The sequence below is a fragment of the Dasypus novemcinctus genome, chromosome 12 (genome assembly GCF_030445035.2).
Source record: "Dasypus novemcinctus isolate mDasNov1 chromosome 12, mDasNov1.1.hap2, whole genome shotgun sequence".
Lineage (NCBI taxonomy): Eukaryota > Metazoa > Chordata > Mammalia > Cingulata > Dasypodidae > Dasypus > Dasypus novemcinctus.
In genome coordinates, this window is record NC_080684.1 from 29144541 (window position 1) to 29164562 (window position 20022).

Sequence of the window (20022 nt, forward strand, 5' to 3'; positions counted from 1 at the left end):
TAGTTTTATAAAATAAATTATCCATCAATATACCAGCACTTGATTTCATCAGAAATATATTTAAAGACTCTTGGGATCTGATACATGACGATAGAAGCAAAATATACTTTAGCTGTGGTATCCTCTCTAGTAATATGCTAATAGCATTCAGCCAACATTTTCAGATCAGAAGTGCATCAAACTGAATATTCATATATTATAAAAATAAAATTGACTCCAAATCTGTATATTTACAATCTAATATTCATTAAATCATATTTAGGTTTTTTTTTTTAAAGCATTTGGTGTTGTCTCCTGGCTCCATAAATAGTCCCACTAAAAGTTCCATAAGCAAAATAGAAACTATAAGAAAAGACATATTCAGATGCTGATTGATTTCTTATCTCTGGCATTTAGATTGGCAAAGCCCACAGCCAATGAACGAAAGGTTTATTACTGCACTAAGACACTTCAAATTTTTCCCTTTGAAATGGCAATAAGAATAATAATAGCATATAATAACAATAATATATCTTATTAGCTTTTTTTGATGATTATTAACTTGGGTTGAAAATAAGATTAAAAGAAAGGATATTGTGCAAGACGGTCTCTCCAATTATAAATGAAATATATTCTCTTCCATATGTATAATAGTTCTTCTAGAAAATGTGCAAGGTAGCAGCTGTTGCTTTGTTGCACAGCAATAGAAAGGTCACTCCAACCATGCTAAGTTCTGGTTGTTATCACTGTGGAGGTATATACTAGAAACAGCAAATATACTTCCTATTTCCATATCAGTAATCCTACCTCTTATCTGTGACATGGAGAAATCCCCTAACCTCTAACCCAGAGAGAAATTGCCTAACGTCTGACAAAGGATTAAGCCATCCTTAATTATTTTTTCAGGGTAAAATCAAGTACACTTAATTCTTACCCTAGATTTTGGATTTATATCAAAAGAACATCTAATTTCCAGGCCCCCTGAATGTGTAATAATCATGCTCACCTCTTGCCATGACATTTGCTTAAAAATAGCAATTCCCTATTTTCAATAAAATTGATGCCAACTATGTGATCCCTAAATAGTAATGACTTCATAAAACAGCTGGTGGCTTTAGGGCATTATCATTTCAAAGCACTGTCAAAAATTAATAAAGTTTTTGTTTCAGTAGCATTAAGTTATTGCCTTCCAAAAGAACTGGTGTTATGCATGATTACAGGAGTCTTCAGTATTCTATAACTCCATAAAACTCTTTCAACTTGGATTGAACTCCAAAATAGAGAATGGGTAATAAAGAAAGGTAGTTGACTTTTTACAGTTTGGGTACTAAGGAGAAATATATCAACTAAACTTTAGCCAACATTTGTCCCATAATTTAAAATCTCTTCCTGTTAAATAAAATTATTTCATGTAATTAATGATGGGCTTTCCTTAGGTCACATACAAATCTCTCTCCATCTCCCACCAATATATAAATCTTTCGAAATTCATCATATACTAATTCTAATATATCAGAGGAGAACCATTCCATTTAAAAAGATATGGTGGAAGTGTTCTAGGATAAATAATGATTCCTTCATCCAATTAGGGGTAATTTGTATGCCAGGCATTTAGTTCTGAGTGCTTATTTCATTTAGAGTGCAACCTTAAAAGGGCTTATAGGTGTTTCTTTGACTTGGATCCGTCCAGCATTCAGTGTGTTGCCTTAATGGTGTGTGAGCCTCTTTTCCATGGTGTATTGAAAGAGAGGCAAAGGAGTAGTAAAAAAGGAGTTAGAGATTCAGTAAAACTGAATTCACATCTTGCCTTTTGATGTGAATTTTGGCTGTGTGATTTTGGGCATGTTACTTAACAGACCTGAGCTTCAGTTTCTTCATTGTAAGACATGATTTTAACCACTCTCATGCCATCTCTATTCTTATTTTAATTTAAAGCCTTTTTTTTTAGTTAGTAATGATTAATATAATAAATTTCCAATTGGTCTGCATTTTCCATTCCTTGTCCTGTTGCCTATTTTGTTCAGTGTCCCTATATTTTCTTACCAAAGCACGTCTTCATCACGCCTATACCAGAAGCTCCTAAAATTCCTTGGTTTAAAATCTCACGGATGAAAGCTAACGACTCCCTTCCCAGAAAGGCACACATGTATGCATTTCTTTTATGATTTCAGAATTGGTAAGCACTTGCCGCATTTAGGGAGGACAGCTATTACTCAACTCTATTTGTCTGTTTGCTCACTGTTTGTGCTCATTGTCTGCTCATTGTTTGCCCTCACTGTCTGCTTGTTTTTGCTTGTTGTCTGCTTGTTATTTTGGTTTGTTTGCTCATTGTCTGTTTGATTTTTTTCTTTTGGAGGCACCGGGAACAAAACCTGAGACCTCCTATGTGGGAGGCAGGCACTCAACTGCTTGAGCCACATCTGCTCCTTAAATTCCAAGCTTTTAAAGAGTAAACATAATTTTCTCATTTTTGCAGCTGCTTTTTTCCAATGATCACCCTATGCATTGTTAGTTCTGTTTATTTATATAGTATTTAATATATAATATTTAATTATTTAATTTATAATAAATTATACTAAATCTATTACATGTCTATACAAACAATATAAGACTTTTAACAATGTGAAAAGAAATTAGAAAATATTGGATTCTGCATACGCATAGGACAATACTCCCATTGTGTTCCCATTGTTATAAGCAATATCCTTCCCCTTCTTAAATTCTTTGCCTGAAATGTATAGTTACTCCCTCCTGTGCAGTGTTCAAATCACAGTGGAAGAATGCTAATCCTGACAGCTCAGTAAAACAACACTCTGATGAGTCAAAATTGATCCATTCCTTTGGATACATTGTCAATTTCAACCAGCAGCTTGAATTTGGCTTCCCAAATATGAACCAGTTAGAAAAATATAAGTAGCTGGTAGGTGTCCAAAATATGGAGGAAAAAAATTAGCATTGGCCACAAGAGATGATCTTTGATTTTTCTTTTAAAGTGGGTTGCCACATCTGGTATTTTTTAAACCACAGTTATTCAAACACTACAAGAAAAAAATGTACACATGGGTCCTTTTTTAAAATAATATTGCTCAACAAGAATGAAAATTGATGAATAGTAAAAATGAAAATCACTATGTTTGGAAAAAAACCTGCTTGAATTACTTATAATCCCATTAAGTGACAAGAATATTTTCAGACCTGAGGGTCCCAGGAACTGCATTCCTGCTCCTTTTTCTCCCTTTAGAAAGGCAGAGATTGAAAACTGGGAGTCCACAGGCCATAACTAGACTGTGTACATTTTTGCATGTGGTATGTAGAAAATGTTTGCTGTTATTTTGGTGAGATTGTTATTGGAATTATTGAATTTCCCACTTTAAAACTCATGAAATTTTCCATGCATGTTTGATTCTGACTTCTCTTAAATAAGTGGAAAATCTGGGAAGTGAATGTGGCTCAAGTGATTGGGCTCCCATCTACCATATGGGAGGTCTGGGGTTCAAGTCCTGGGACCTCCTGGTGAAGGCCTACATGGTGAGCTGGCCCAAGCAGAGAGCTGTTGCAGCAAGATGACACAACAAAAAAGAGACACAGAGGAGAGACAATAAGAGATACAGCAGACCAGGGAGCTGAGGTGGCGCAAGAGTATGATTGCCTGTCTCCCACTCTGGAAGGTCCCAGGACCAGTTCCTGGTGCCGCCTAAAGAGAAGACAAGCAGACACAGAAGAATGCACAGCAAATGGACACAGAGAGCAGACAAGGGGAGAGTGGGGGAAGAAATAAATAAATCTTTAAAAAAATTGGAAAATCTGAAAATAACTAACCAAACCTAAGCCAGCCTTCTCTCCTTAAATGGAACACACATTTGCACTGTACATAGAACTCGGCATTCTTGATTGTGTCGCCAACACTAAATCCAATTAATAAAAGCCTTTTATAATTTTATACCCAATCCTTTTTACCCATTTATGGTACTTGTAGGACATTTGTCAGCATTTGAAATTGTTTTCTTGTTGTTGTTCTAAAGCATGTAATCATAGGGATAAGTTTTACTGAAAAGATAATGATTAATCAATGTTTACACAACTCCAAAGCAACTTGTTATTTTAATGTAGAAAAGTAACAGTTCATAAGCTGACCATTTATTTACATTTACATTTAAATTTCCTTGTCAATTAAGTCCAAGTAGTAGTAGTATTGGGAGATGATTCTCCATGGGTCTCTTGTGTTTCTTCATATCTTCTGAGCAAGGTACTGTTGCCTTTTATGCACAATCATCTCAGAAACATCTGTATAAGGAATAGAGTTGGGGGATAGAGCTAGTGATCCTCTCCTGAAGGAAGGAAGTCATTCTTACCACCATTGTAAAAGATTCTGGTTCCCTTAATTCAGGATTTCTCACTTATAATGCTACCCACTGTGTGGGTGCAGACATCAATCTGGACCCGTCTACGTCACCCCCTTGTGTCTTCTGCCAGCATCCATGAAATTGCCACTGCCTAACTTGTTAGCTTGCCAATAGGGTAAAATCTCAGACCTTTCACAGATTAGTGGCCAGACTAATTGCCAAGATTCAATTTTCATGAATTAATTGAATCATTGGAGCTAACTCTAGTCTAAATCATGCCATATGACTTCAAAGGGCTCATCACCTCACTCATATTCACACAAGGAAAAATATTTAGGGCCATACAAACCTACAGAACTATTCAGAACATTCTGAGTGAGTTGTTCGTGGTCAGGATAATATACTCTAGGTGATGTGCTTTAATGACTATGAACTCAAGTTTTGATCAGACAGACCAGAAAATAAAAGGTTCTCCCGCTTATCAGCTGTGTGAACTTTGGAAAGTGCTTTACTTCCTTAAGCTTCAGTTTCCCCGTCTATGAAATGGAGTGATTCTTTTTCTCTTATAATGCTGTTGTAAGCATTAAATCTAATATTTCAATAGTATATTAGTAGGGAGAACCAGCAAGATGGTGGCGGAGTAAGGAGCTCCTAGAGTCAGCTCCTACTACAGGGCAGTTAGCAAACACCCAGAGCTCTCTGGAGCTAGCTGAAGCACCTGTTTGGGGGTTCCAGGAGACCAGAAGAGCATCCTGCAACATCCTTGGGGGAGTGGAAAGAGGAGACTGCCCATCTGCAGAGAAGACTGGTAAGTAGAGCACTCCATGTGCCAGAGGCTGGTGCCCACCCTCCACTGGAGGCACAGGCTGCCTCGGGAGCTGTTCTGCGGCTGGAATTAAAAGCTCCACTTCCCCAAAATGGTGGAGAAAGAGATGGTTGGAAACCAATTTCAACTACTAATGAGTAAAGTCAGCGAGCTACCATATAATCCTAAAGTTTGAGCCTGTCCAAGTCAGAAAGTGGCCAGGAGCTGCCATTTTAACTCCGTGCCTGGCACGAGGGGAAACGGGGTGGACTGAACATTCCAGTGCTGGTGGGGACCGGCTTTTTTCCATCCAGATAATATTGTAGGTCTAGCCTAGGCCCCAGCACCACCTCTGGCAGGGAGGAAGCTGCAGGGACCTGAGCCAGCCTCTTTGGGAAATTACCCGCCAAGCCATAGAAGCCGGTGACTGTCTTACTCTGGTGGCATGAGCCACGCCAGGGGGTATTCTGTGGCTGGAATTGGAAGCTCTATGTCCCAGAAACAGGGTAGGAGGAGATGGTTGACTGCCAACTGTGGCTACTTATTGGTAGACTTGGCTGGCTAAGACATAACCCTGGGACAGCTGGGGTGTGAACCAGCCCAAGTCAGAGAGAGGCCAAGAGCCCCCATTCTGACTCTGCCCCCAGCATGAGGGGAAGCCCAGCTGACTGAAACTCTCTGTGTCAGCAGGTACCAGTTTCTTTCATGCAGATCATCCAGCAGCCCTGGCCTAGGCTTCAGTCCCGCCTCTGGCAGGGAGGAGGCTAAGGAGCCCTGCACCAGCATATACAGGTAACCACAGGTAACTCTGGCTGGCATAGACTGAAAATCAGCAGTCTACCAGCAACTGTGATCATCTTGAACCTGCACTGCAGATTGTTGCCCACACCTGCAGCTCCATCCCTGCCCCAGGCAGGGAAGAAAGGGATATGAGGCTTCATCAGTCTCTCTAGACAACTACAGCCTAGGCCTGCACTTGGATTATTCCACATAACTTTGACTCTGTCCCTACCCCTGGCAAAGGAGAAAGTTGGAAGAAGCTTCATTGGTCCCTGGTGCAATGAGAGCAGCTTGAGCCCCCACAGCTTACAGCACCCACTACATGCTTGGCTCCTATTGTGCAACCAGCAAGGGAGAAAGGATAGGAAACCCTAAACTAAAGAGAAAAACTGCACCCAGAGAAAATACTCTAGTAAGCCAGATGTGAAGACACTAACAAAAAATTACAATCCACACCAAGAAACAGGACGCTATGGCCCAGTTAAAGGAATAGGATAAACCTCCAGATAACATAAAGGAGTTGAGACAACTAAACATAGAAGTTCCATCAAATATCCTTAATAAATTCAATGAGATGGCTAAAGAGATTAAGGATGTTAAGAAGACACTGGATGAGCACAAAGAAGAATTTGAAAGCATACATAGGAAAACAGCAGATCTTATGGGAATGAAAGATGCAATAAATGAAATTAAGAAAACATTGGAATCATATAATAGCAGATTTGAGGATGCAGAAGAAAGGATTGGTGAGCTTGAAGAAATGGCCTCTGAAAGTGAACATACAAGAGAATAGATTAAGAAAGGAATGGAAAAAATTGAACAGGGTCTCAGGGAACTAAATGACAGCAAAAGGCATGTAAACATACGTGTCATGGTGCCCCAGAGGGAGATGAGAAGGGAAAAGGAGCAGAAGGAATATTCGAAGAAATAATGGTAGAAAATTTCCTAACCTATTGAATGACATATATATCCCTGTTCAAAAAGCACAATTTTTCCAATCTGAGAAAATCTGAATAGACCAACTCCAAGACACATACTCATCAGAATGTCAAATGCCAAAACAGAGAGAATTCTTGAGAAGAGCAAGAGAAAAGCAATGCATAACATATAAGGAATATGCAATAAGATTAAGTGTTGATTTCCCACCAGAAACCATGGAGGCAAGAAGACAGTAGTTTGATATAGCAGCATCTAGAAATGATGATTATATCAATAAAGGTAACTAAACATGTCAAAAGAGTGGTGAAAATAAAATACGACAGATAAAATTCAAATAGGAATAAACTTAACCAATGATGTAAAGCACTTGTATTCAGAAAACTGCAACTCAGTGTTAAAACAAATCAAAAAAGCCCTAAATAACTGGAAGAACATTCCATGCTGATGGATTGGAAGACTAAATATCATCAAGCTGTCAATTCTACTCAAATTGATATAGAGATTTAATGCAATCCCAATAAAAATTCCACCAGCATTAAAGAAAAATTTGAAAACATGATCATTAAATTTATTTGGGAGGGTAAGAAGTCCTGAACAACCAGAAACATCATAAAGGAAAAGTGAACCCTCATCTCCAGACTTTAAATCATAATACCTACCTGTAGTGGTAAAACAGGATGGTGCTGGCCTAAAGACAGACACAATAGACCAATGGATCCAAATTTATGGTTCAGAAACAGACCAGGTATGGTCAAGTGATTTTTGACTAGCCTGTCAAACTCACACAGCTCAGGCAGAACAATCCATTCAACAAATGGTGCTAAAAGAATTGGAAATCCATAGCTGAAAGAAGGAAAGAGGACCCCTATCTCACACCTTATCCAAAAATTAACTCAAAATGGATTTTTAAAAAAACTAAAGATAAAAGCAAGACCCATAAAACTTCTAGAAGAAATGATTGGAAAATATCTTCAAGACCTGGTGATAGGTGGTAGATTCTTAAAGGAGATGCGAGGAGGTCTGCGTGGACTACTGGTGTTTAATGTATGTAGAAGTTTTATTTAGCTTTACTGTAAAAGTGTAATTACATGTAATACATGTAATTTTATACATGTAATAGCTTTAAAAAGTAATTTTCATTTTTAGAATAACTAGCAATAGCTGTATATGAATAAAATGAAAATAAATGTGTGTATTAAAATTTTTGTTTATCAGAGAGGATGTATTGTTTTAGGGTTTAAAAAAGCATAAAACAAATTTTATATAACCTATAAATATATCTTTAAATTGATATAATCCTTAAACCTATTGTACAACTGTATCTGAATGAAGTATCAGTGCCTTTTTAAATTCCAGGCTAGTAATATAATAAAAGAGGTGATAAAACAGGAGTAAAAAAGCCCAGAATTTTCTGACTCAACAATGGCTTTGGACCATCCAATGCAAACATTGTGAGGCAATCGTTCAGAATATTTGAAAGTGAAATTTCTGTAAAATATGGAATCCATAGATATCCAAGAAAAATCCATCCAACTCTGTTGAATAACTGCAGAGAATTATAGTTTCAGAGAAATACAAAATGAATATGTAGACTGAATACAAATAGAAAGATGTGTAATGGCTTACATATATCATACTGTTTAGTGTCTGAATATTATTTTTAAAGCAATTTTGTACATTTGATGTTACAAATACACTTTCAAAATAGTCTGTTAAAACTTCTCATTTGGGATGACTTTTCTTTTTATTTTATTTCTAGATCTTACAAAAGTGTGGATACTGTCATGATAAACAACACAAGGCCAACATTTTACATTCTGCTGGGTTTGACAGATGATGCAAACTGGCAAATTGTGCTATTCCTCTTTCTATTTATAACCTATATTTTTAGTATCTTAGGCAACCTGATTATCATCACCCTAACTCTCCTTGATTCCCACCTTAAAACACCCATGTATTTTTTTCTGAGAAACTTTTCCCTTTTAGAAATTGCAATGACATCAACTTGTATTCCTAGATTTCTTTTCAGCCTAGCAACAAAAGACAACACAATTACCTATAACACTTGTGCCACCCAATTATTTCTGTACATTGTCTTTGGAGCAGCAGAGTTCTTCTTATTAGCAGCCATGTCCTTCGACCTCTATGTGGCCATCTGCAAACCCCTGCCTTACGCAACCATCATGAGCAGCAAAGTCTGCTCCAGGCTGGTCTTTAGTTCTTGCTTGTCTGCACTGCTGGAAGTCTTTCCAGGTTTCAACATGGGTCTCCAGCTGGACTTCTGTGCTGGCAGTGTCATCGATCATTTTGTATGTGACTATGGCCCTGTCCTTCAGCTCTCTTGCACAGATACCAAGCACATAGAATTATTCTGTTTCACTTTAGCCTTGGTGACAATTCTTGTCACCCTGATGTTAGTGTTTATCTCCTATATACGAATTATAGGGACCATTTTGAAATTTTCAACTGCACAGAAAAGGAAAAGGGCATTTTCCACCTGTTCTTCTCACATGATTGTCCTTGTCATTGCTTATGGAAGCTGTATCTATGTATACGTTAAGCCTAATGCACAAGAAAGGATGGATTTAAATAAAGGTGTAGCTGTGCTCACTAGTTCAGTTACCCCCCCTCTTAAACCCTTTTATTTACACTCTGAGAAATAAGCAAGGAAAACAAGCCTTCATTGATAACAAAAAGAAAAATGGTTTCTTTCCTATCAAATACATTCCCTTGTCTGCAAAAAAAAATAATGAAAATAGTTGAATACATCCATTAATAAATGAGGGCCTAATCACCTTAATTTTTTCCTCCTCTTTCATTCACTTTACCAAGGTGTGATTAATGCTATTACATTTTTTGCATAATGTTCCCTTGAATTCTACTCCTTTCAATAGGTTCCTCTACCTTAGAATTCCTTTTATTGTGCCAGTTTTTCTGTTCATAATTTCAGTTTCTAATTAATCTATATAAAATGAAATTCAAATATCCTACTTTTATCATGTCTTCCTAATTTAAGAAAATAAATTTAAGTATCCAGAAGTTGTCCTTATAATTTTACTTAACTCCAATAAATAGAATATTTGAATATTATTAAATAATATAAATTTATTATAATGAATTTAGCATTTCACAATAGAGCATTTCATTTAATCTTCATGAATTTTTCATGAATTAGATAGTTTAGCCTCTCCTTTTTATAGATAACCAAGCTTGAGAGAGAATTAAAGAATGCATCCAAAATGTGCAAACCATAAGGTAAAACCTTCATTCAAATATAATCTGATTCCAGAGCACATGTGCTTAGTCATTGCTGCATCTTGCTATTAGATGTAACTTAAATTGACTTCTATATGACAAATTTACGTTTTTCAGTAATATAGTATCTTAGAGATTTTTCAGTATTAATATATATTTGGTTCCATTTGATGTCAACTTATTTCACGTTAGCATGAGCAGTTGTTCAAATGCAAATGATATCCAAAACAGTCTTATGGAATTAAGTGAGTATAGTATTCATAATTCCTTGACAGCATTTTGTAAGTCCGTAATATTTTAAAAATCCCATTCCGTGCTTTGTATCATTGAATTGGGATATGAAAGAGAGAGAAAGAGACTGAAACTCCTTGAGGCCATTCAGCCATTCATGGCATAGTTTTATATAAGTCAGAGTCTTTGTCACATTTTGAATTTTCTTTTAGTTAATGCTTCTTTTTAAATGTCTTTGTCTACTGTGGTAATGGTGTATTTGTGATGAGTGATCTGCTATTGAAATATCATAAATAAGCTATTTGGCCTTTAAGTAAACTCATCAAGGAACATACATGCATATTCGGTATAAACACCACTCTTTCCTAAAGACAGACAAAATAAGCTATATGCTGGGAAAGATGATAATAGTTCTAGGATTCTGTGATATTTATTTTACACTTCTCAGGTCTTCAGGTATAGAGTAGCATCAATTATGGATCTTATGTACAACTTAAAAATAAGCCCACAATTGCAGATCAGTATTTACTTGCCTTCAAAGGGGCAATGTTCTCTTGTGATCTATGGCTATATCTATTTTTTAGTTGAAACCTGAAGTACACACTTGAAAAAAACTCCATCATGCATAAAAGAGTTGAGTTTGGTGCTTTTCCATGGTGACTTCTTTGTGCTATTTTCCTAGAATCCAAAAAAATTTAGTTCTTAGTTGCAGTAAACAAAAAGTAAAGGTAGTTTTAAAATTCACTAATATGTTTACAGAATTCACTAATTACTTTCCTGATGATATTTGAGACTCATAAGCAACCAAAAAGGTCAATATTAATATTTTTATTTTAAATACAGATGAATAGAAACTCCAAAATTAAATTGCCCATGATTTCATGGTTTGCAAAAAAAAAATTTGGATCCACATATTTTAAAAAAACATGAATCCAGATATTAGGCAAGATTGAAGTGGTAAAATTCAACCTTGAAGTCTGAAAATAATATTTTCTTTTTGATATTAACCCCTAATATATATTTCTTCTTCCCATCATATTACTATACTATATTTGTAATTCAAATTATCCTTTTGCTTTTTTGTTTCCTCCTTCTTAGAACTATCATTCCAATGAATATATTAAGAACAATATTATTCTCATGTGAAATATTGTTCCTTCTAACAATGTGGTAATCACTGCTTTCTTTATAAATCCTGTGCCACACTTTTCAAATTATCTTAAATCTAGAAGCAATACATTTTCCCCCTACTATTTTTCATAACTCAGCATCGTGAACCCACCTTTAGGTCAAATATTCTATTGTCTCAAAGAATTTCCAAATTTATGCTGTCTTTGTAATTTATAAATTTGCTCAAAATGTTCTTTAACTTTTACTCAATAACTCACTGTTAATGGTTGCTTAATTCAAATCCTGTGTCATTTTAAATGTCTACAAAAGTTATATGAGGTAGCTGTAGTATTTGGCTAACATACTGCCAATTGCTATCGCTCACTATAGAGACAGAAATATAGTTAATAAGGGGGAAATATTCCCACATATGCAAAAATCATCTTGAGCTCATATGGTAGACCATACAGATGATCTATGTTTAAAAACTAATTACATTTGTTTATGGTAACTTCAGATCTAAGCTCACCCTTGTGTATGCTTGCTATAGTAATGGTAATCCTAAACTTAATTTACCATTGGTTATGGTTATGTTGTGACTAGCTTTCTAGCTTCACTTTTAGACTTGAGCATTTGTGACGGTAATTCTAACCTGAGTTTACTGTTGCTTATGGTTATTTCGGACTGGCCTCATCCTTGTGCATTCTTGCTAATCGTTTTGATGGTAACTCTTTTCCCCTGGTTGTAGCATGGTGACCTCTGCCCCTATTGCTCAGGGAAAGGGAAATTTGAGACATCACTGTCTCTTGTCCTTCTACTTGTGTTAATAACTCTGCTTTCTCTCATGATTATCCAGGTATGGTCTAGATTGCTGCCTGGTGGAAATCCTTGGCCCTTAGGTTTGGATGTCTACTCTTTCAGTCCAGCAGCTGCAGGAGTCCTATCTTTTAGGACTAGGACTGGGGGACTTCCCACCTTGAGTGTCAAAAATCCTGAAAGCAGCAGGTCATGAGAAGAAACCAGTTTTCCTTTAGACTTCAATGACCTCAGTGAGTATATACTGGCATTAGTGTTGCTCATCCAATAACTGTCAACGTCAAAATGGGAAATAAGCTAAGCTCTAAAGTAAAGGACAATTATGTAGTTTGTTTTTTAAAGCATTGGGAATAATTTAGTTATAAGTCAATAACTAAAGAAAAATTTTCATGCAAAACTGCATGGTCACAGTGCAGAATAATAAGAAATCACCTCCAAAGACATCTCTTGAATATAAAGTTACTTTACAGTTAAACATATTTTGTAAAGAATGAAAATCTTAAGTAAAATTAGTGAATTGTGTGTTTGTGTCAAACTATTTGTGTCTGCCTATTTGCTCAGTGTATATCATCATTCATTGTTACAGTGATATCAAATTAACAAATGAAAATTCTAAAAGAGTTCTATTGTAGTGGAAGCAGAGAGTATTCGGTGATTCTGTATTGAAGGTTAGGACTCAGGAATCTCTGAGATGGAAGATTTATTGAGACCGGCCAGGCCCAGTGGACTCCTGTCCAAAAAGCCTAGCCCTGAGTAGAGGGTTTAGGTTATTTTTATACAAGTGACACACGTTGTGGGGCCAGGAGAAGTTTAGGGGTCAAAAAGACTTTCTTTGTTAGTTTTTTTAGGGTTTAGCCATTTGTTTGAATACCAGCTAAGCTTGAATTAGCATATCACCCACATTCCAGGTAAGCTTGAATTAACATATCACCCACATTTCATCTGGATGTAACTTTGAATATACATTTAGTCTACATCCTTTCTGAATATTTAAAGCCTATAGGACCTATATTACGTAATTGGCTTTCTAGAAGCTAAGCACACTTGGATACAGAATTAGATAAGTTGGAACTCATGCATAGGCTGTATTATATCACTTTTGATGCCTTGCTTAACTTTGTTAAGCTTTGGCATCACCATTTTTGTAATTATGAGGTGGACCCATCTGTGTCCTTACTGCATTATTTATAAAGGCGCATACTCTAGTTATTATTAACTGGAGGAAGCAGGGAAGTATGATGAGAGCATGGGAGGAGTTTCAGCTGTTCACTCTTTTGACTGCTTGCTTTTCCCATTAATTTTTTTTTCAGGAGGGCTTAATGATAAATTCCCTGGGAACACCCAGGTCTTCTCTTGGCTTTTGGAGGAAGTCTTTTTCTGAGTGGTGGAATCTTGGGGAGATTTTTTGCTAGGTTCCAGCAAAAAATCTAGGTTTTGTTTTGTTTCGAGAGAGAGTTTACACCTTTAATCTTAAAAGGGTTGCTGAAAGGAGATGATCTTTTTTCTGTAGCTACTTCCTGCTGGTGAGGGGCAGTTGAACCTACCAGACAAGGGGTGAAACTCTCTTACTATCTTATCTCGGTTGGAGGAAGATTGATTTGGCATCCTGGGTGAAGCTGGATGAAGTTTTCATATGGCTAACAAGATGTTGATTCTTGAAGAAATAAACTTAATTAGAATTTTGAGAATATATGGTCCCACTAAGAGGACGTTGGACCGTAGAAGTAGGAAAGGCCAGGTGCTTGCAAAGGTGGCATTTTCCTAAAGTTGGTGGGAAGCAGTATATATATGTATATACACACACACATACATACATATAAGATTATTTTATGCTGTTGGTTAACTTCAGAGGGAAATTGCCATAGACAATGGGGTTAGGTATATATTGTTAGTCCCAGTTCCTATGGTAGAGAAGAGGAAAGAGAAGAGGCGTTTCTCTTTTCAGGTAAGCTAAAGGAGATGAAAAGAGGCAAGGTTTTTAAAGGGAAGTCTGATTTGCCTTTATCCTAGCAATAGGCATTTGGGCTAGAGTTGGAGGAAACAGTTGATTTTGACATAGACACTACTTAGCTTTGATTTTGAGGAGTTATCTCAGGCTGTTCAATGATTGGCATTTGTGTGTTCCATCAGGTGCTTCTGGTGAACTGGCACTCTCTTGGTCAGCTGACTTTATTCAGGATTAGTGCAACAAGCTGCACATTCCTTTAGCTGTGGGAGTGATCAGAACTACAGAGTAAATGTTATAGTTTGGCTATAATTGAGCAACCCCTGGTAATTTCTTTGACTGTTTTTACCAGGCTTTGTCTTTTGAAAACGCATTTGGCTAAGCTGGTTAGGGCATACCTCCCCAGATGAGTGCCTTGGTGAAGTTCACAAAGGACTTTCTACTGCACTGCTCCTGGCAGGTAGACTTGAGTTTTGTTTATGTTTTTGTTTTGTTTTCTTTTTTTGCTATAGCAGCATTTGTTTTTGATGCCCTGGATAATGCATAACTGCTATTTCCTGAGGTAACAGTATGGACTTCTAAGTAACGCTAGGATTTTTGCCTGTGTTTAGTAGTTGACCCACTGTTAGTAAGCAAGCCTTGTTCTCATTATACAACAGAGTGAGTGTGAAGGACAAGGAAAATATACTTAGAGTCTGTGTAAATATTAGCCCATTTTCCACTTGTTGGCTTTAAACTTTGGGGAAGGGCAGCTCTTCCTTCAGGGCTGAAATTTCAGGGGGAAGAGCTCTGGCTTCTACGGTTTCAAACTGAGAAATCACTGCATTGCCTGCCTTTCTAATTTTTCTTTTAATAAAACTGCTATCATATGTGAATCATTTAATGTTTGTGTTTACAAGAGGTCCATCCTTTACATTTTGCCTGCTTGAGTAGTTTTGGTAGTCTGAAGACAAGAATGGAGAAGGGGTTTTTCAAGACCAGATTTTGGGCTCCTACCAGTAGTAGGGTGGCTGGGTTGAAAGTTTGACACACCCTTACCTGCACCTTGCAGGTTTTCAGTAATTGTGTCTCATATTAATTAACCAGCTACCTGTAAGCTACTGGTGACCCTGGGTTTAAGCTCATCTTTTACCTGGTTTGGGGTAAAGATTGTGAGAGGTTGCCCCCAAGTGAATGTGGTGGTTATTTAAATTAAAACAGGTGTTTGTCCCACTGTTTTCAAGCAATGTGGCCATTTTTTTAATTCACAGACATTTTTATTAATTACTTAGGAAATGAAGTTGACCAGGAATTTTAACATGTCCAGTGTCCTTCTGCAAATGATTTACTAGAAGTATTATCATAATCATCAGATGTATATTTAGAATAGGGTATAGGTACAGTATTTAATACTAATTAATATAATACTCAATGAATAAGATTCTACTTGAGCTATGATTAATAGCTTTAAGCTTCAGGTTTGCAATATCATACAGGTTATCTCTCCATGGAAGCAAGCTATAGTGCCAATTGTTCTACTCACAGTACTACTCACAGTACTCTGGTATTCATTGCTCCAATTCAAATGTTCTTCATAGAAGCTGCAGCATTGTTGACCCTAGAGAGAAACTAGAAAAGTAAAATCCAGTATTTTACTGGCCTGGTGCATAGGGCTCTTCAGCATTATGAAACAATGCCAGTTCAGAGATGAAATCCATTGTACACTTAGTTGCACTGAGCCAATGTTGGCTGCTGCAGGAGTTTTAAACTGCAAAGTAGTTTCCATTCACTTCAGGAGCATGACCTGAGATGTAGTAGATACCTTTATTGTTTTAGGGGTCAGTGACCAATCTAGCCAATTACTCATATGGAGAGGCAACCTGCAGTGTATTGGACACCTGGTTTGAATGCATAAGAGTTTGACAATGCTCAAGTCTATCTCTTGATTTTCATATATCTTTTAAACATTTTTAATACAATGTGTTATATATTAAATGAACATTTAGTGCTTTGCTTCTTACTTCTACACTTTTACCATGAAGATGTTAATTACACAGGTATTTTACTTTAGCAGTAGAGGAAAAACTACTTTTCTTATTTTTAAAATGAAAACTGAAGATTTCCAATGGAATCAAGTTAACTTTTCATTACCACCATCTCAATATGCACATTGAGATGATTTCCAGACAAGTTTTATTGCTATGAAGTTACTTTGTGCCATTATTAATTTAGGTTTGTAATTAATAATGAATTTTTAGAACTAGCCATTCAAATGCTTTAATTTGGAAGAAGCACTTAAAACTTTTTATACTTAAACATAACTACATAGACTGGTTAATTTACCTTAGATTACAATTAGCAACCAATGGATTTTACTTTATGCATGTAGGAGAGGGAAGATCTACATTTCTTTAACTTAATTTCATTAAACATGAATTTACAGCCTTTATCATTTTACAGATTAATACATATAATGTTAATTTATTAACTTGGTATTTTATAAACCAAAGAGATAACACACAAGCTAAATAAGTTGAGACTGTTATTGTTTCTAGAAAGAATGTCTCTTTCTTCCCTCTTTTCTTTACAGGTGCCTAAAACCTCTTATCGTTGATAAAATTCTAAAACTGAATAATCCTAAAACCATACTGACTTCCAGGCTCTGGAATATATTATAATTATTTAATTTGCTTTAATTATAATTTAGTAAGGATCTTTTCATAGGTTTAAGAACTTTTCCTTTTCTTACTGAAATTTGGTAATAGGATTAGTAATTACCCTTATTTAAGGCTGTTAAAAGGTTTAAAATGGGGAACTACAGCTAAAACTGACTTTATTCCCCAGCCTAGAAAACAGAGTTTTAATATGCCAAATCTGGCCCCTCCCTCAGAGCTCTTGCAAACAGAATTCCCTGGGGACTGGGCAGGTTAAAGAGCTCAGAATAATTTTTCTTTTTTTCCTTTTCCAATAGTTTCTATATTCAGATTTCTATATGACCTTTTCATAGTGTTTAGCCTAAGTTGGTTCTAGAAATATTTATTACATATATAACTACATATTTCATTTTTAATATTTGAATAGAGTTTTTTAAGAGTTATTTGTTAATTTGATATTATTATCCTGATATATGAAGATATACACTGAGCAAATAGGCAGACATGAATAGTGTGACATGGAAACAAAACTTAGTTACTTAAATCTTTCTTTTTTTTCTTTTTTTTCAAAACAAATTCTACTGTAAAACAACACTTGAAAGATCTCCCTGAAGGCTTTCCTTTGCTAGCTTCTCCAGACTAGGGTTTTACGGTTTCTCCCCTTTGTGGCTTTCTTAATTAATGGCTTATAACCAAAATGTTTCCAATGCTATGATACAATTTTTCTTTCATTCAGAATGGTGAGCAGAGGCAAGGGGTGGGGTGAGACTTGCAGCAACCATAAACAAAGGCAAACTTTGCTTATAATTATCATCGCAATAGTTGAAGACTAGGGGCTATATGAACTTACTTATAAAATAACCATAATTAAAGGTAAGTTTAAGTTATAATTACCATTACTATAATAAGCACTAGATAGACTTGAAGTAGCCATACACAAAGGTAAGTTAGCTTAAGATTACCATTACAATAGCTGAAATATAGGCTGCATCTACTCTACTGTAATAATTTCAGTTATAATTTTTTTTACCATTTTATATATAAAGGTATTTATACAATGATTTCAATTTTTAGTTTCTAGAAAGTTTTTACTTAAAATCAATTTGGGCACCTTTATTTATTAACTATGCAATTAAAACAATTTTATTAGTAACAACTTTGTGTAGTTTTTCTGCTTTTCTAGCAATTAAGTAAATTTCACTTGTAATTTATGCATTAAATCTACCAGCAAGACAGTATTAGCATTTAAAGATTCATTTTTTTATTATATTTCACTGTTATCCACCTTGTAACAGGTAAACCCTAAATCTGATTTCCTAGGCACAAGCAAACTTAGGAAGTTAAACAAATTTCAAAGTTGAACACAAGATTATGCACAGATTAAAACAGAAGAATTTTATACCTTTAGCACTTCTAGGAATACTTTGACCTTAATTGATGGCACATGATGTTTCTTTATTTTGATCCCTATTCACACCTTTTATAGTTAGGCATGAATGAGTTTAAACTGAGAAGTTTGAGGTTTATTTCCTTATTTCTTTAAGGAGACAGACATGAGGTGTCTAGGTCTCAGATTTCTTTCCTTTTTTCTTTCTTTTTTTTTTTTTTTTTTTTTTTTTACACTAGTTGATCTGGAGTTCAGGGTTTCACACAGAGGCTGCTCTGTGGCCATGTGGACCAGCAGCAGGCAGAACTTCCCTATTCCTGAGAAGAAACTCCTATGGGGAACCTGCTGACATGCCAGAAGCCATGCTTAGTATTCTAGAAAGAATGAAGAGGACACCCTTTTAGTCAACTGACCTGTCATCCCAGAGTTCCAGTCTAACCAAAGTTCACTACGTCACACAAATCAATACCACCATTGGAAAGCATGAAAACATACACTGGCATCAATTAAATGGAGAAACACTAAAGAGTCATGGCACACAGACAGAAACACAATGCCCATCAATTTGACTCATAATTTTTGTTTCTCCAGTATGGTCATTTTTGAGCTTTTTACTTTTAAACCCATCAATACCTCTCACTGTAACAAATTTTCATTATCATAGTGAAGGCAAATCAGATGTCAACCTGCAATCAGCTAAAACCAAACATCAGGCTTTTTTTCTTTTCTTTTCAGACCTGGAGAAGATGGCTTCCCCCTGAACTTTTGGCGGTATTAAGGTCCCTCTTGGGAGTTTATCAGGCCCCCCTTCTAACATTTACAGTTAGACTTTGCTTACATTATGTCCCCGAGGATCTTACCCTTCTATTGTGTGGAGCTCCTTTTTCATTCTCAGGATTTCCTTTTAGATCATTCTGTGTATCCAGTTTTTGTTTTTGATTTTTTTGCCAAGAGGTCTCTGGCAGAGCCCAAAACCTCTTTCTGAACTAAAAGGGGTCCAGGGGTGCACTGGGCTGGGGTTTGCCTGAGCCCTCCCAGCTTCCTTGGAGGTGTCTGAAAGGGGCAATGAAATGCTGCCATCTCTGGCCTTCATTGTGATCTCGGGTGAGCGCCCAGAAAACGTAGTGGAAGCAGAGAGTATTCAGTGATTGTATATTGAAGGCTAGGACTCAGGAACCTTGGAGAAGGTTTATTATGACTGGCCAAGTTCAGCAGACTCCTTTCCAAAAAACCAAGCCCTGAGTAGTGGTTTTAGGTTATTTTTATACAGGAGACACACATGGTGGGGCCAGGAGAGTTTAGGGGTCAAAAAGACTTTCTTTGTTAGAATTTTCAGGGTTTAGCCATTTGCCTGTATATCAGCTAAGCTTGAATTAGCATATCACCCACATTCCAGGTAAGCTTGAGTTAACATATCACCCACATTCCATCTGGATGTAACTTTGAATATACATTCAGTCTACACCCTTTCTGAATACTTAAAGCCTATAAGGCCTATATTACTTAATTGGCTTTCTATAAACTAGGCACACTTGGATACAGAATTAGATAAGTTTGAATTCATGCACAGGCTATATTATTATTCGATTTGCTAAAAATTGAATAAGTACTTATTTATCAGCTAGAGATTTAAGAGTCATAGTTTGTCCTGTAATTCCCAAATTTAAACCTTTTTATAGCCTTAAAATGAGAGTAATTAATAATCCAATTGTCAAATTGCAGTAGGCAAACTTCCTTGAAAGCTATGGAAAAATACTTTCTAAATTATGATTTAAAAAAATTAAATAATTATAATATAT

At 36.1% G+C, this 20022-nt stretch overlaps 1 protein-coding gene across 1 annotated transcript; it reads left to right on the plus strand.

Annotated features, from left to right (window-relative positions):
* Positions 1–8630: 8630 nt before the first annotated feature.
* LOC101429974 (olfactory receptor 6C74-like) lies at positions 8631–9609 on the plus strand. Its single transcript, XM_012528066.2, is given in 2 exon segments — positions 8631–9458; positions 9460–9609. Coding segments are annotated over 2 exon segments (978 nt in total).
* The last annotated feature ends 10413 nt before the right edge of the window (positions 9610–20022 follow it).